Source organism: Cnephaeus nilssonii (assembly GCF_951640355.1).
Source record: "Cnephaeus nilssonii genome assembly, chromosome: 13".
In the NCBI taxonomy this organism is placed as follows: Eukaryota; Metazoa; Chordata; class Mammalia; order Chiroptera; family Vespertilionidae; genus Cnephaeus; species Cnephaeus nilssonii.
This window is the reverse complement of record NC_137084.1, coordinates 35,631,225-35,649,310: the sequence shown is the minus strand read 5'-3', so window position 1 is coordinate 35,649,310 and position 18,086 is coordinate 35,631,225. Positions and strand designations below refer to the sequence as shown.

Sequence of the window (18,086 nt, the reverse complement as noted above, 5' to 3'; positions counted from 1 at the left end):
TTCATTAAAACTTCAACCCCTTCTCCTATTCCAGCCTGGCCCTGTCTCTCTTTCCCACTTTATGGCCAGGTTAGTAGCATTTACTGCCATCTAACATGCCACATAGCTGACTTCTTGGTTTTGTTTATTATCTGTCCTCCAACTAGAATGCAAGCTCTGTTTTGTTCACTGCTCTATCCCTGTGCCTAGACTATGACGGCACACAGGAAGTGCTCAATAAACATCCTTTAAGTGAACATATACTCCTCTTCCCTTGTAGGTCCTCAGGGAAGGTTAGGAGGTTCCCTTGCATCCCTAGAACCCGGCCAGTTTCTCCCTGGGCCAGGAAAAACCATACAAAATTACACTGCACACAGCAGCTGCTCAGTAAGTGTCCACAGAATTAAACTGAACTCTCCTCCCCAAAAGAACATAGTCTCCAAACCCAGCAGCAAGATCTTTCCTAAAAACTCTAGATATAAGCTCATGGTCATTTGCAGCTTTAAGACCATTTTTAAAATGAGGAGAAAGAGGGGGAAAGAAGGTGTGGGGCGAGCTCACAGAAGTTAATGAGATTTTCTCAGCTGTGGTACGTGCCCACATTTTTAATAATTAGGAGCAATAAAAATTCTAACTGAACCTTAAAGGAACATCTTCTGTAACAAAGAGAGAAGTCAAGACAGACTTCTCTGTCGGGTGTAATGACGTGTTAGCCCTGGAAGATGGATGTACTTTAAAAAACTAATTTATAGAAAAACATAATTGTTCATAAAAATGTAACAATTGGGTTAAAATTACTTATTAACAGGAATGCTAGATGATTCTAGTGCCCTTAAGGAGTAAATTAGGTGATTAACCCTCAAAATCTCAAATGGAAGGAAGCCTTCCCCCTGCTTAGCAGAAGGAGAAACTGAGGCTGAGGAAGGAAAAAGGGGAGAGTGACTTGCCCAATGCTGGCCGAAAGAACAGACCCAGGCTGAAGCAGGGGAGGGACACCGGAGTCCAAATGCCCAGACCTGGCTCTGTCCCAGCACTGTGGTGACCCCGTTTCCCCACAGGTCAATGAGAGCCCAGCCACTGACTCTGCTCACCCACTGGGTCTGAGGTCAGGCAGGGGCCGGTCGAGGGGCAGGCGGTCACTGAGATAGGCGTTGTAGCCGTAGTACTGGAACTGCTTCAGGGCCATGCGCCGGCCTTCGGGGCTGAGCTCCTGGCCCCAGTGTGCAAACAGAGAGGAGTCTGTGAAGGGCTCAGCCTCGGCCTCCTCAGGCTTGGCGGGAGCCTCTGGAGAAAGAAGGGATAAGGAGACAGTGGGTCAGAGTGCACCCCTGCATACGCCATGACAACCCCTTTCCCTTCCTTACCCTTTCTTTGGGTAAACTTTGTCAGCACCATCTTTGGGGGCAGAAGGAGGAGAGACTGGAATCTTCATGTTTGGGGGCAGAAGGAGGAGAGACTGGAATCTTCATGTTTCATTGAACTCATTTATCCATCTATCCATTCATTCCTCCACCCAATATTCATTGGCACAAGGGATATAGAATATACCCACCAGGGTCTACTGGGAGGCTGATGGATGTGACCCTGATGCCCCATGGCTTCAAACTGAAACCCCTCCTTTCCCAGTCTGCTTCCCTGCCAGAGATGCAGCCCCAGCACTAGAACAGGTTTCTGCTTCTCTTTCCCCAGATTGTATCCCCCACTCCCTGCCAGCCCTAAGCCTGCTCCACACCCAGGTCCCCTAGCTGAGGGTCTGCTCCCTTGCCTGGTTGTTACCAGCCCACCTCCCTCTCCACTGTCTGGTCCTGCTGTGAGTTGCCTGGCCTTACACATGACATTCACCTGGCTACAAGAACCCCCAGCCAGACTGCCTCCTGCTGCTTCCAGACTCTGCCCACCATCTGTGGCACCCGGGATGGCCAATCCACCCTCAGTGCCCCACACTCTGGCACTGCTCATGGGGTCCCTGGTAGACTTTGTGGGGGCAGTCCCCACACCAGGTCATGGTTTGCATGGAACATTCCAAGAAAATGGAGGAGGCATTATTACCGATAAGAGCAGGGGTTTTGAATTCACATAGACACTGATTCAAATAAATCCCTGCTCCACCATTCCCTGCCACAGGGCCACAAGCAAACACTCAACCTCTCTATGCCTGGACTTCCCCACCTGTAATGCAGGAATAATAATACCCACCCACCTAGCCCTGAGATCTGTGAGGATGACATAAAATAATGAACACAAAGCACTTAGACCAGCATATGGCTCAGAATAAGTGCACCTAAGTGGTAATTAAGGGTGCTATAGCAAGGGACACCTGGCAGCTCATTTACATTCCCCTTTCATGGGGGTAACAGGTAGGTCTTGCTGGGACATAGGCTGATAGGTCAGAACTTTGAAATTCATTCCAAGGGGCAGGTAGTCAGATTAAACCATTCAAGGTCAGAAATCAAGAGAAACTGGACAGAGATGTCTGCTATGCTCAGAAGCATGATGTAAGTAAGGGAGAGAGAGAGAGCCAGGAGCCGGAATGAGACAGGCCAGAAAGAAGAAGAAGAAAGTTAGAAACAGCAGAGGCAGGCTTGGGACACTTGCCAATGTCCCCTCAGGTGTCCCCATAGAGCCAGAAGGTGCGTGGCACAATGATGCCAGGTAACTGAAAAGTACAGGATGGAGATAGGCAAGGGGCTAGGATTTTAGGGTCTTCAAGGATGGGTATCTCATCTTGGTTACCAGTTAGCCTTACAGAAGGAAACTCGGGTACATTAACTGAATTAGGACATATTAAGGAGTAAAATGCAAACTATGGGTGCATTTCTATGACAAAGCAAAAGTCTTTAGTGCGGTGGCTGCTCAAAGCTCCATCCCAGAAGTGAGGGAGCACCTGCTCTCCCCTAAGAGGCATATTTGAAGAGAAGCACAGGGCTGGCGTGATCTTGAAGGCCCTTGTTATCTCTAAAATGATGTATGACTCAGTCATTTGGAATGGCGGGTAGTAAAAATCTAAATCAGTGAACCAATTGAATCATATAATATTTAACAGGAATGGAGTTTTACTGCTCTCACATACCTAATGGATATTACCTAGTAAAATGAGATCAGCTCATGGAAAAATTATGATTCTCAATTAGGTCTGTGTTGTGTAATATTGCTTTATAAACATATTAAAGTCCTGAGTCCTATCCCGTGCTTCTACCTTTTTACTCAAGTTTTTACCCAGCAAACTTGAAAGCAGTGGGTCCTGAATAATGATGTGGGGGCAAGAAAATGTATGTCTTGTTCCCTGAGGTGGCTTGGCTCCCAGCACAGTGCGTAGCTCTTTCAAGAGACTCAATACATCATATTTAAATAAATTAATGAGGAGTACCCCATAGTGGTTAGTTAGTAGACATGAGGAAACCAAAGATGAAAAGGTTAAATGACTAATCCAAGGTCACCTAGGTGTCTTTGATAAGAAAGGTCTGGCTTCCTCCAAACCCCACATTTTCCTCTGCACCATGAGTGGCAAACTATGGTACAAGGGCCCTATCTGGTCCACCACCTGTTTTATAAATAAAGCTTTATTAGAACATAGTTTCAGAGCTACAAGGGCAGAGTTGAGTAGGTACAACAGAGACCATCTGGCCTGCAAAGTGAAAAATACTATCTGGGCCTTCAAGTGTGCTGTCCCCTGCTCTATACCTTACATTTGACATCTCTTAGGTAAAGAGGCCTTGCCTCTGCTAACTCCATCTCTTTTCCTTTCCCTTCCAAGGACTGGTTAAGAGCACTGGCTACAGACACAGAATCCTGGGGTTTGTACTCCAGCTCTACCATGTACCAGTTTAGTCTAGCTTATCTTACACCTCCGTTTCCTCATGTGTAAAATGGGGTTGATAATAACAGTTCCTTCTTCCTAGATCATTTGTGCATATTCAAGAGATGGTCCCAGTAAGGAGCCTAGCATGGTGCCTAGAATATAATGTTAGCTCAATAAATGTTGCTGCAAAGGCCCCATGAAGCCCCACAGCCCCGCCCGGGTGCTTTGCCACCAACACCTCCTGAGTTCAGATGGGGAAGATGGCCCTGCCTTGAGGTCCTGACTCTGAAAGCTGCTGCTGCTGTCTAGTCCCCAGATGAATGGTCTCTGGGTCCAAAGAGAATTGGCCTACATTTAACCCGTCCTAGAATGACTCCCTTCCCTCTCCAGTAAGAAATCAGACCCACTTGGCCGTCAGCTAAGGAGGACCATTTTTAACATGCTGAGGTGGTAAAGACACCTCAGGCAAGTGCCTAGGCTGGGTCCTCTGCATGCCTAGGGGTGTCTGGACACCTGTGGTGAAGGGCCAGACCCCTGGATCTCTCTCCTCCTAGGAGCGGACTCTGGCTGTGGCCCCCTTCTGGGGTTCAGACCTATTTGGGCACACCTGACCAAGGGTGACTCCAGAGAAGCATATATCCAGGGGGCTGAGGGCTGTCCAAGGCAGAGGTCATTCATGGCAGACATTGAGCAGGGCACAATGAACTCAGCTCAGAGCTGAGCCAGAGAGTTTGGGGGGTGGGGGGGTGGGGGTGGTTCTAAGTATAATGGGGAGGCTGTCGTCCCAGCCCATTCTGCATCAGCCAGGCCCTTGTCTGGGTCCTACGGACAAACAGACTGAGAGGGAAAACTGAATGGCCATTTCCCCAGACAGCCACGCGTGGGTCTCAAGTGGCACATGTAACACACAGGAAGGGAGGAATTCCTCCGCCTACTCTGACTCACCATGAGCCACGTGGGTGGACAGGAGGGGAGCCCCAGCAGGGCTGAGTAGACCCACAGGCTGGGGGAGATACCACCATGCCAGACCCCTCTCTGTGAAGGACCCCCTGATGGCTGTCTGTCTTCCTTGGCATGAAAGACAGAGTTTCTACTAACGCCTTCAAGGCCCTGGGTGATTCGGACCCCAAGCCCGCAGAGCTCACCCCCTCCCACAGCCCCCTTGGCGCATCTCACCTCAGTGCCTTTGGTGCTTCCCACTTCCCTCTACACCTCGTGCTGACTCCCCTCATGTCTTTACTCCAAAGCCACTTGCCCTGCAAGGCCTTCCCTAAACATTCAATCCTCTCGCACCTGCCTATGTACTTTTCTATTTATCTTGTTTCCCCGACCAGAAGGTGAGCTCCAGGTCAGAGATTTGCTTTGTTCTCCCTGGACCCCCAGTGCTTACACAGTGCCTGGCACCTGGCTGGCAGCAGGTCATGGGGGGCGGGGGGATCAGTAACTCTCCTGTCTGCTAGGGCCCCCCTGAAACCCTCCAGAGGGAGCTGCAGGGCACCAGTGCTGTGTCAGCAGTGGGACCACGAAGCTAAGGAAGGTGAGGCCAGGACAAACACCTATCTAGTTCACGTAAGCAAAGCCATCCAAGACGAACAGTATGGTTGTAGGAGCTTCTCAGGCCATTCCATGGAATGTGATCAATGGTAGACAACCTCCACCCCTCACTGTGCATGATCTGCTTTCCAGAAAGTTCTGCTGGTGCTCACATGAGGCATCTGGCAAGGCCACAATATGGTCTCAGTGATATGCCCACCGTGCCTGACTCAGAGGCCACGAATGAGAGCTGGGAATTATAGTGCGGGTCCCGACAGCCTCCAGGCTAATTCCTGAAGACAGGAGGGAAGTGAGGCAGGAAAGTAGCTCCCGAAGCTTCGAGCAATTAATGCAACAAAAGCAATTAATGCAGCTCTAAGCACTGTCCACGGGCTCATCAGCCAGGCCTGAGAAGCATGTCTGGACATCCTGCCAAAGCTTTTGAGGTTCCTCAAGCCACTGATGCAGAAAGCGGGAAGGATACCTGCGTGAGGGTGGCTGCTTCAGTGAGCAGCCCAGATGAGGGCTCAACCGGCTGCTTTTGCTCCAGGGTCTTGGCGCTGCTGAGACTGTGCGATAGAGCAGATAGGAAATGGGTTTGGGAGTAAAGCAGACACTGTAATGCTGCCTAGCCCTGGACTGCATTCCTGGAGATGCCCATCTTTGGAAGCTGACCCATTGCCAGCTCCTGCCATGCACTTCAGTGACAGCTCTGAGGTGCCGGTGGCTTTTGGAAGAGCTGCAGGGGAGGTTTTAGCCCCGATCTCTTCCTGAGCAAGAGGCCAGCACCATCTCTGCTCCTTGGATTTTAGGACGAATCCTAAAAAGCAATAGAAGGGTAACATTGCATGGTTGCTGCTGCAGGACAATGTGGTTTGGGGCTCCCACTTCGGGGTTGCACAGAGGACTGGTCGAGCCCCGCCAAGCGGGCAGACAGAACCCACTGGGACACAGCTCGAGTACCCCTGAGCCCACTGCCCAAGCCGGAACCCTGCACTCATGGGAAGTGGCAGCTCTGCTTCTGGTCCCTTGGTCTGGGTCCCTTCAGGGATATTTTCCGAGGAAAGAGGTTGAGCCTTCTTGTTTCTGTGGATTACTCGGTTTGCTGTATGTCCCTGTTTCAGGCAGAGGGGACGGCTAGGAAGGCTTCAAGGGTGGGAGGAGAGGGGGTCCAGCTTCTGCCCTGCAGCCAGTCCTACAGCCATGGCTATTTCGGTTTCTCCCCTCAGGCCATGCTCAAAGCTGACGCTTTGGGTGTTTGGTGATAAGATCCTGAACCCAGGGATGAGGAGGCAGGAGAAACTGGGACAGGCAGGCCTGTCTCCACAGCCGCGAGGCCTGTGTCTAAGGTCATCCGAGGAACGGGCACAGATGGTCCTGTCTCCGGACCTCCCAGCAGAGTGCTCTGGGGACCCCTTCTCTCCTGGGTCTGCTCTCACGCTCGCTGGACAAGCCCCGCAGCCCCTTCAGGCCTCCGTTTCCTTCCCTTGTGAACAGGAACAGACAGTCAGGCTGCGATGGGGAGTGGCTGCGAAGTCAGCTTTGGAAAGATGAAGGCTAAGCATGAAATAGTGGAGAGAGCATTGCTGAGTCTCCCTGAGAAAACTTCTTAAAGGATGCTTCCTTTCTTCCACGCATTTTATTTTTTTTAAACAGTTTTATTCGGGTATAATTTACATACCACAAATTTTACCTTTTTCAAATGTACAATTCAACGATTTTTATAAAATTTTCTTCCACTCTTGAGGTGCCCGGTTGCATGTCTTATTTGGAGTTAAAAAGTAAAGGGCTTATTGAATTTTCGGAAATGTACATTTCTCATCACTTTCAGTAAACTCTGGCCTGCTGGTTCCCTGCTCATGCGAGGTCACCATTACCCCCACTAAGGAGGCTGATGCGTGGGCCTCCCTGACCCGGAAGCCCAGAATGCATTTGTAGAGCATCAAAGCTCTTTGGTGGAGCCCTCCTGAGGAGGCGGGATTCACTCCCCCATACAGGGAGGGACTTCACCCTGAGCAGCAGGCCAGCCCTGGCTGCCTCCTTTGCCTTCTGTTTCCGCTCCGTGTTCCCCTTTCTCCTCTTCCAACACCCAGTCGAGGGCCAACACCCAGCCACGGTGCCTGGTCCCGGCCAAGGCCGGGAGCGAAGCAGGCTGGCCTGAGAAGCAGAGGCCTCGGCCAGCCCCACCTCCAGCACTGGCAAACCCACTCCCTGGGCCTCCATTTCTCTTTTGTAAGATGAAGCCAGTGTTTGAGTTTTATCGGGAGAAGAAGGAGGACTTCAGCACATCATCATGGTGCTTTGCTTATCTCTAGCAAAGCAAGACCTGATGACTCCACTTGTAGTTGGCATGTGCTAAGATATGTTTCCTAATAATAAGGAGACACGGTATTCTGTTGAGTGGAGGGTCTCCCCTCTCCCCTCCTTCTGGAGGGGCATTAGAACGTGAGCTGAAGGTCTTTTGCCAGCAGCCCCCACAATTACACGTTCTCTTCCAGGAATCCTCAGAACTGGGAAGAGAAAGCAGTGGAATCTGACAGGGAAGGGCTTGGAGCTCATCAGAAGAAAGGAGCCCTGACAGTCTCCGGTCCGACACCATTAAAATCTCTGAGCAGCGATTTTATTCATCGTGGCCGAGGTGAATCCGGGAGAGCTTCCTCTGGCACCGGGAGAGTGTTTTGAAGAAGAAAGAGAGGCTTCTCCAGAATGTCTGTGATAAGGCAGGGCCAGGGCTGGCACGGCAAAGGGCCGCCCGCTGCAGGGGCTTGAGTCTGCTCTGCCCTTCACAGCTCTGTGTGACCTTCGTCGAGCTCCTGAACCTCTCTGAATCTCAGCTTGCTCATCTGTTTAATCTGTTTAAAGGAGACACTAATATTTATCTCTAGCTCATTGCAAAGATTAAGCGAGGGGGTGGATGCCAGTGAAGTTCTTTGAAAACTATCCAACTCATGGTAAATTGATTAATTTCCTGTTGCTGCTCTAAACAAAGAAACACACATTGAGTGGCTTAAGATAATACAAATTTATTGTCTTGTAGTTTTGGAGATCAGGAGTCTGACAGGGTCTCCCTGAGCTAAAATCAAGGTGTTGGCAGGGCTGCGTTCCTTTTTGGATGTTCTAGAGGACAATCCATTTTCTTGGATTCTTTTTTCTTTTTTAATGTATTTGTTGTTGATAGTATTATAGATACTTGAATCCTTGAATCCTCATTTTCAGCTGCTAGAGGCCACCTGCACTCCTTGGCTCAGAGCTCTCTTCCTCCGTGGTCAGTAAACAGTGGGTTGAGTCCTTTTCACAGGGCATCACTCTGTCCTCCTCTCCTGACACCCTCGTCCACTGGTAAGGATCCTGTGATAACTCTGGATCCACCTGGATAATCCAGGTTAGCGGATCACAAACGTAATTCCACCTGCAACCTTCATTCTCCATTGTCATGGAAGGTAACATACTCATAGGCTCCAGAGATAAGGATGTGCACATCTCTGGGGGGCCGCCACTCTGCCTGCCCCAGTGAGAGATCAGTCATTGTGGTGTTTGCCATCTCTAGAAGGGAGATTCTAATACTTGGCCTTCAGGGTTGTAGTGAGGCGAAGGAACGAGAGTTCACATTTGTCGAGAGCCCACCATGCCCCTGCACTGCTCTCAGCACAGCCACACACTCATCCCTGACCATCCACCACTGAGACTGAATAGGCAGGCATGCCCAGGACAAGCAGGTCAGGGCTGCCGGCCAGGCTTTCCAAAGAAGCAGGCGACATGGGGCCAGCAGGTGGCCAGGAGCTGTTGAGGGGGCTCATCCCTGACCGTGAAGCCACACCGGTCCTGCCTCCCTCCGATGCCAAGCAAGGCAGGTACTGTGACCGTCACACTCCCGCCTCTCTGTGTGTTCCCCACTAGCTCTGATGGAATCGTCCCACTTGCCAGCTGGCTCCTGATCTCTGCCTCTGCCTCTCCTCCTGCTGCTGTGCTTTGGGCTGGGGCCAGCACACGGCTACCCCAAACTCTGCTTTCAAAACTCCCTAAAGCTGTGGTTCTATTGTTTTGGGAGGGTTCTCATCTAAGAATCTGATGAAAACTGTGACCATTCCCCAGGAAAATGCACATGCATGGAACAATCTGCTTTCAAATTCATGGAAGTCAAGTGCAGGAAGTAGGAAGTAAAACAGAGGCTGCAAACCTTTTCCTGTAACGGACCAGTGTGCCTAGTTTAGGCCTGGCTGGCCACGTGGTCTCAGTCACAACTACTCAACTCCGCCTGGGAAAGCAGCCATAGACAATCCAGCAGTCCCCTTTAACTAAGGGGATACATTCCAAGACCCCCAATAGATGTTGACATTACAGATAGTACTGAACTCTATATATACTATGTTTTTTCCTATACATATATGCCTTTGATAAAGTTTAATTTATAAATTAGTCACAGTAAGAGATTAACAACAATCCTACCTAATAATAGACAAATATGCAAATTGACCACACCTTTGCCACGCCCACCAGCCAAGCCATGCCCACAGCCAATCAGGACGAGTATGCAAATTACTCCAACCAAGATGGCGGCTAATTTGCATATCAAGACAGCATAGAAAGAAGCCAAGAGCTGCAGAAGGGAGCAAAGCTGCAGAGAAGCAAGCAAGCCGGGGGAGGAGAAGGGAGGAGCGGAAGCGGGGCTGTGGGGGAAGGAAGGAGAGCAGGCGGGCTGGCAGAGAAGGGAGAAAAGCAGGCGGGCTGGCAGAGATGGCGGGGCAGGGGAGAAGGGATGAGAGCAGGCGGGGCGGGGTAGAGTGCAGCAGGAAACCCTATTGCAGGATTTTTCCTGCAAAAAGGAACACTAGTCCTATATAATAAAACCCTAATGTGCAAATTGACTGAACAGTGGAACGACCGGCTGAACTACCAGTCGCTATGACGCACACTGACAACCAGGGGACACGCTCAATGCAGGAGCTGCTCCCTGGTGGTCAGTGCGCTCCCACAGGGGGAGCACCACTCAGCCAGAAGCTGGGCTCATGGCTAGTGAGTGCAGTGGCGGTGGTGGGAGTCTCTCTCACCTCCCCTGCAGGTGTGCGGTAAGGTACGAGGGATCCCAGACTGTGAGAGCCCTGGACTGCGAGAGGGCTGTCTGACTGCTGGCTTAGGTGGGATCGGGTCTAAGCCAGCAGGTGGACATCCCCCAAAGGGTCCCGGACAGCAAGAGGGCATAGGCTGGACTGAGGGCCCCCCACACCCTCAGTGCATGAATTTCGTGCACCAGGCCTCTAGTAACTAATAATAAAATAGAACATGTGTAACAACATACTGTAATAAAAGTAGTGTGAATGGCTTTGGGGCCACTATTAAGTAAAATAAGGATGATTTGAACACAAGCACTGTGATACCATGACAGTGGATCTGACAACCTTGACAGCTACTAATTGACTAACAGGTGGCTAGTGTCTACAACGTGGATAACACTGGACAAAGGGATGATTCATATCCGGGTGAGATAAAGCTAGATGACATGAGATTTCATTGCTACTCAGAATGGCAGGAAATTTAAAACATATGAATTGTTTATTTCTGAAATTCTGCATTTATTGTTTTCACATTTCAGTAGGTCATGGGTAACTACAACTATGGAAAGTGAAGCCAGAGCAAAGAGGGGACTACTGTACACAAATGAGTGGGTGTGGCTGCATTCCAAGAAAACTATTTCTAGGGCAGGCAGCAGGTCAGATTTGGCTTGTGGGCTGTAGTTTGCCAACCCCTGGTGTAATGGTAGCACACACCGTGGATAGGATGGCTGCTCTGTTGATGCTAACATACCTGCCTCACCTGCTTGTAGTGAGGAATAAAGGAGTGAGTCTGTGCTAGCTCTCAGAGCAGTGCCTTACACCAGGTTAGCCCTGTGAACGTGTTAGCTAGGCTCTACTTGCTGGTCGTGGGCCTCTGCCTTTGGGCACTGGCTTTGATACACCTCTTTGCCTTGTTCCACCGAGGACCCACTCTGAGCCCCTGGTATCGGCCTCATAGGACACAGCCTTAGCCCACCTGGCTTGGGACAAGGGTGGTCGAATCCAGCCCCAGCTGGGAAGGACAAAAGGCAGTTATGATTCTGGATGTTCAAGTCACTGAGAACAAGACCGTAGGCAAGGGCAAGGTTAGAGGAATCAGGCCCCACACCCTGGTTGGAGTTGGCATCCCCAGCCAGGCGGGCTAGGACTCAGGAAGGGTGGCAAGTCCCAGCAAGGAACTCGAGAATAAGTCAGGCATTTAAGGAGGAGCTCAGTCATTTCTGCCTGGGCTGACACAACAAGCAAGGAACAGGAGTTCTTCTGACTCTGGGAGCCAACTCCACATACTGCGTGACCGCCTCTGGCAGCCAAATCCCGCCCACTCCTGTGCAGGCCTGGGACTGCCTGTCCTCCCCGCCAGCCCGGCGTGGGCTCTGGGCCTGGGTGTGGCTGAGACTAATGGGCAGGCAGGGGCAGCCAAGCTCAGGGCTCACACACCCTCATGGAAATGGAAATGGACTTTGATTCGAATTATGCAGAATGAAAGCTACTATTAAAGATCCAAGTTTTTATGCTCCAAGCCAACCAATATAAAGAACATGTTAAAAAAAAACCTCATTTTAGGGAGTGACAAATGTCCGTATCTTAGGAACCAGGATTTATAGGAGCCATTATGTGCTACTTTAAAGCAGCCCTTTAAACCTATGAGTCTGCCTAGGAGATATAATGAACTCTGAAGCACATACCATCATTTTTTCCCCCTGAGAGCTGACAGCTGAGCACCTGGACTCCTAAATATACACCTCGCTGTTCACACATAAAACACAGTGCTTCTACACATCCATTTCTTGGAATGAACTAGCTGGCCAACCCTGCTGATGTGAAAGTGGCAACACTTCCCTGGCACAGATGGGAACAGCCGGGCTCAGCTGGGAGGAAGACGTGGCCCTTTGCTGTAGGACAGCTTGTGGCCGGACCAACTTCAGATGCCAGCTTGCAACAGCCTGTACCTCAGAGGCGCAGGAACTGCCGACACAGAGCCTCTCGTTGGGAGATCGGCAGCCTGGAGTTAGCTGGGAAGAGCGTGTATACCTTTCCTCTGTAATATTACTCTACGCCTTTCTTTCAATCCAGTCTCTCAGGGAAGCCTGCTGGTTTCCAATGTCTTTCTTCTTAAAGGGGCAGCCATGTGCGGTATTTTTCCCAAATGTTAGCAAGCCTCAGACTTAACCAGTGAGGCCGCAAATTCACAGATCACCGCTGGGCTCCACCCCAAGGTCTGACTTAGCAAGTGTGGGGTGCAGCTTCAGAAGGTGTATTTCTAACAAATTCCCTAGGGAATCGGAGACTGCTCATTGGGCCCCACTCTGAGAACCAGGCTGAGGAGGTGATTGGGAGCCACACACACTCCTGGGGCTTTGGGCAAGTCCCTCCCTCTCTTTAGGCCTCAGTTTTGTCTTGGGTAAAAAAATGAAAGGGGCGGACCCAGATCTCTAAGAACCTTTCATGTGCTAAAATGCTGTTGTTCTAAGTTGGTTCAGATGATAGATTCTGGCTCACACAGGGACTGGTGGCTTCCACTTGGAAACAGAATGTTCAATGGGATCCTTATACATCCTGTTCAACTCTTTGTTTTATAAATAAATGAATTCAGGTCCAGAGAGGTTAAGTGACTTGCCGAGGTCACACAGCTAAGTAACAGCTGATTCTTGGACTAGGAGAGTAGACAAAGGCCCTGAATGCCCTCAATTCCTGCTCAGGGCTCCCTCCACCACCCAGGGGGGTTCCTGCAACATGGCTCTAAGAAAAAGCAACTTGTTTGACCAGCCAGTGTTTCCAGTCCCTCTGAGGCAGCCAAACCCCACAGCCTGAGCCCTGGGCTAAACAGCAAATCCTTCCTCGGAGACCCTCACCGGTGCGGGTACCTGGGTCTGATGTACAGAAGCACCTGCAACTATATGTCAGGCTGACAAGTAGGTAAGGGTGCTCTGCAGGTGTGCAGGGAGAGGGTATTAATCACAAGATCCCGGGACTATTAACCCAGGCTCCCAGAGGACAGCAGAGCTCCTGCTTTCTCAGTTATCGCCAGCTGTATCCTCACATATGGCACACACACGTGCACACAGACGGCCACAGCACCCCACAAAGGCTTGTCCTGAACACAGATGCCTCCCGTCCCAAGTGGCTGCTCACTGCATGTAGAAAGACCATTAAAAATGTATCGTTTCAAAGATGAGAGAAGAACACTTGTAAAGACAAACTTGCATGAAGAAATGTGATGGGGCTCCCTCTGGTTAAACAGCCACATCTGAATCTCTCCGTGTAATTCACAACGAAGAAGGATAACTAGGAGCCAGGGTGCTGGCGGATCTGCTCACAGGCTCCTGGGGGTTCAGCTGTGGGGGCCCAGGGCCGCGCCTGCCATCACTCCCAGCAGCTGCTGGCTCACCGGCATCTTTTCATTACTGTCCTCCGTCATCAATCTCCCAGCCCTGGCAGCCACAGCTGGATTTTGGTGAAAAGAAGTGGATTTGCCCTTTGAAGAAAGTTAACAAACAGACCCTTCCAACCTCAGACCTCTGCAGGACCAGGAAAAGCTTTGAATCCACGTCAAAGAAGCCATCAAAAGAAATAGGCCATTTTCAAACAAAATCCATTTCTCGAGCGTGACGGTGAAAATATTTATCATATGAAAGATGCAAAAACCTTTATGGTGTCTCAGTGCTTTGTATTATGAATGCAGCATGTGTCTGGCGGAATGTGTGCCCCAAAACAACAACAACAAAACACACAGACACCAAAAATAAACCCCCAAAACCATCATGACTATAATTTTGAAAGGGGGAAAATGAGTCCTTCCCATCTGGTAAATTCTTTATCAACCCAGTTGTGCTGCACAGGCACCTGTGGCAAGGGAAGGAGGTGGGCCCAGTGATCAGCCACACAAAAGTTGCAGACAAAGAAACGCTACATGTCCAGACACAATGAATAAGCAGTCCCTGGTTATCTATCTCGGTCAGCCCTGGGCTTTGGAAAGTAGCCACACTCACATCTCGCACACAAGGTCAGACGAGGCCACTTCAGTGGGCCTCAGAATTATCCTCAGGGTCCTAACTTCCTTCAGGGACCTCCAGAATCATGAGTGTTTGCTTTACAAACTGAATTTTCTAAGTGCATAAGCAAGCCTGTTCCTAAGCCCAGAAAGAGTTATGACGGGGCGAGATGGCCTTCCTGGGAGACCTGGGGCTCCAGGCTCAGATCTGAGAATAAGAGCTCTGCTCAGAGACCCTGTGTGACTAGAGAAGACACCTGAGGCACAGCCTCTCATGGACCCCTGAGCATGTCTGTCCCTCTTTGTTCAGGAAGGAGATGGGCCCAGTTCTCATGCCCTTTCCTCTGGGCGGGGGGCTCAGACAGAAGCTCCCGGTGGGCCCAGGCACACTACAAAAGACACGTTGGCTTGCCCTACCTATTCTGGGTACTCACAGAGAGGTGAAAATTAAACTCCATGCCTTTGAAGTTATGAATGAAAGTTAATTCATTTATTCAATGAATATGCATTGAGATGCAGCTGTCAGAGAGGTAGCCTAGCCTGGTAGGCCTGGCGCAAGTCCCTCAGCCTCTCCATGTCTCAGTTTGCTAATGTGGAAAATTGGGGATAATCATAATATTGCTTCTGCGTGGGGTTATTGTGGATTGAATAAGTTAATAACAATGCCTCTCACATTCTAGGTGTTATATTACCATTGGCAATTGTTACCAATGCTATGGGTCAGGTACTGTGCTGAGCGTTGGGAGTAATCAAGGGGAGATTCCGCACCCACTTCGTATACCCACATAACTTGCTTTGTATAAGACATACCATGATTAGCTCCCTGGACCATGGATTTGGGCAAGGTTGGCCCTCTGTTAACCCCCATGCTTCCTGCCAAGTGCCAGTAGGAGGAATGTTATTGTTGAACATTTGTGGGGTGCTGGGCTCTCTCAAGGGAAGGGGCTCAGCCCACCCAGCTGCCTCCCTGAGCCCTCAGCCCTCTGCATTGCCAGGCAGCACACTGCTTTGCTCAGCACAGTGGGTTGAAGGTGCCCAAATGCAGACAAGAGGTGAAGTCAGAGCCTCAGAGAACAGCAGGGACCACCCACTCAGACCAGCTCTTGGCTCCTTTCGATCGTGACCCACAGTAAGAACTACGTTTTGCATTAGGTCTATCTAGCACACGCATGCAAACATGCATAAGAGAAACCACAATGTGCAAAGTAATATTTAATCTTACTATGTGTGACTAACGCTGGTTTATTCTATTTTATGCTACAATATTCTGTCAAGAAGGAAAGCTGGTCATGACCTAGAAAACTGATGCCATGATCTATTAATGGGTTGTAACCTGCATTTTGAAAACCACTGATCTAGATCAGTGGATTACAACCTTCTATAAATCATTGTCCTCTTTTCAGTTAAAATCTCTACCCACCTTGCATATTGCATGAAGTTTGAAAATAAATAAAAATTAAATGTCACAACTGAAAACAAATAAAAATGGTGGTCGTTTGGAATAAGCTTTTTCAAAGTATGCATGCCACCTAACCCTTCTGTCTCAAGATTTTGACATGGACCCCCCTGGAAGGAGGGAAGATGCCCTCCACTGAAAATAACTTAGCTAGGACAGTGGTTTTCAAAAGCTTCTGTGGAGCCCCCTTGGGGAAGGTAGACCCTGAGTGGAGGGTAGGGGAGGTCTGAGGCCTCTCGTTCCCCTTTTACCAAACAGCCTCTAATTTAGTCTGTTTACATATTAGAATTTTGCATAGGAAACCCTTTAAAGAGCGGGTCAATGGCTAAAGAAGATGTTTTGAACCTGTAAGCTAGTGAGTTAGTGAGTGTCTCTGTCTCATTTTCTGGGGAGAGAATGAGACCAAGTTAATCCTTCCATCAGAAAGCCTCAGGGACTTGCTAAAGATGACACAGAGGCAAGGTTGGGGCAGAAGTGAGAGGGACATAGGACAGGAGGAGGGACCTGGGCAGGAATTCAAACTGTTTCCATAAGGCCTACCTATCGGGCACACAGAGATCATTCCTGGGCTTTGGGTTAGATTTCTAGAAAAACGCCTTATCGACGGGCAGTCAGGAGCCCTGCTTAACAGCTACATGTGTCTTTGATTAATAAAAGATGGGAGATGAATTGATCATCTATGAACAGGGGCAGTGTTTTTAGAAGAGAGCATCTTCCTAACCTGGGGTCCAGCAGGCAGGAGGCCTTGATGGAGAGAAGACAGGCATCCCTGTGTGTGCTCGCTGGCCACGCACGCTGCATGTGCCCACAGCGGGAGGGCTCTGCTGGCTCCTCCACCGACATGCAGAACCCACTGCATCAGGTGCTGCTGTCCCAGGCAAGGTCGCCTTGATAGTTAGAACCTCCCAGGACTGACTGGCGCCAGCTGCAGCTGCTGCCCTTGCTCCTTCAGAGAGGCTTTCTTACCCACAGCCAGATGGGACAGGCAACACAAGACAACAGAGGCTCTGCTCTGGGCTCCCAGCAAGAACCTGCAGACACAGCAGAAGCTGCTGTGCCAATTAGATGACCAGATAAAGGCATTCGAAGGGAACCACCCCAGTTCCCAGCCATAAATGCCTCGGGGGGGGGGGGGGGGGGATTGAAGTCAGCCTAGGAGACACCCTCCCACACACACTGACGTATGGGTGGGGCACAGACAGGTATCACCCCTGAGGCCACAGCTAACCCTGACTTCCCAACCCTGGCTGCACATTAAAGCCTACGGGCACAAAACAACGACAAAAAACGACTGATGCCGGAGCCCAACCGAATCAATCTCTCAAGATGGGCTCCAGGCATCTTGTTTTGTCTTGTTTCATTTTTACCTCCCCAGGTGATTCCAATAAGCAGCCAAGATTTAGAACCACGTGGCTGGGGAAACATTTCCAAACGTCAGTGTGTACACAAGAAGCCACCTGGAAAGTCTGGTGAAAATACAGATTCGCCCCGAGTTGGGCCATCCCCAGAGATGCTGGGCTGAAGTTCCTAAACAGGGTAATTATTAACAAATCCCAAGAAACTAGCTCCTCCCTGATCAACAGACTTCATGTCAATGCAAACCACCTCACATCTCCAATAATAAGTCAACCCTGCATCCCCCGAACAAATACTGGGACCCTTCACACACCATAAACATGGTATTGGACCAATGGTATGCCTTCTCTCAGGTACTGTTATCATTACTCTCTTTCAGTCTTTTGGAAGTTTAATAACTGATGATTGCAAGGTCTGTTTTCCTCATCTGAACATCATGATGTCTCATTTTCCTGCCTGAGCATCAAAGGCCCTTCCTCCCCAAGGCCAATCGTGAAGGGCTCTTGAATATATTCGGGTTTAGAAAAGGAAACCTGCCAAGGACCCAGGCTTTGGTGGACCCCAGCCCTCAGCTGGTGAGCACAATCCCCCTTCCTTTCTGCCATGCAAGTCTTACAAATGGCCAAGTCTTCTTTTAGGATTCCGAGTCTTTGTTCTACACAACCAACTCTTCCAGTGTTTCTGATGCAGTGTTCCTTGGAACACACTTTGAGAAACAGGGCAGCTGAGGCTGAGCTGCAGGGAAGCAGCTGAGGAATCAAAGCAAGGCCAGGTTGGGGGATGGAGGACCCCATGGGCTCTTCATTGAGACCCAGTTCCCTGAGTCACATGTAGGTAGGATTCTCAGGACTGGGGGATTTTTCAAATAGGACCCCCAAAAATCAAAGTGTGGACCAGGATACCCACTGCTGGGCACCACCT

General features: G+C 50.0%; 1 protein-coding gene across 1 annotated transcript in view; it reads right to left on the bottom strand.

Moving 5' to 3' along the window:
- The window catches only part of GALNT18 (polypeptide N-acetylgalactosaminyltransferase 18), a 286,847-nt gene that overhangs the window by 142,305 nt on the left and 126,456 nt on the right, over nt 1–18,086 (bottom strand). Inside the window, exon 2 of the mRNA XM_079787752.1 lies at nt 1,071–1,263. Within this exon, the coding sequence (XP_079643878.1) occupies nt 1,071–1,263 (193 nt within the window). The remainder of the gene's footprint in view (nt 1–1,070; nt 1,264–18,086) is intronic.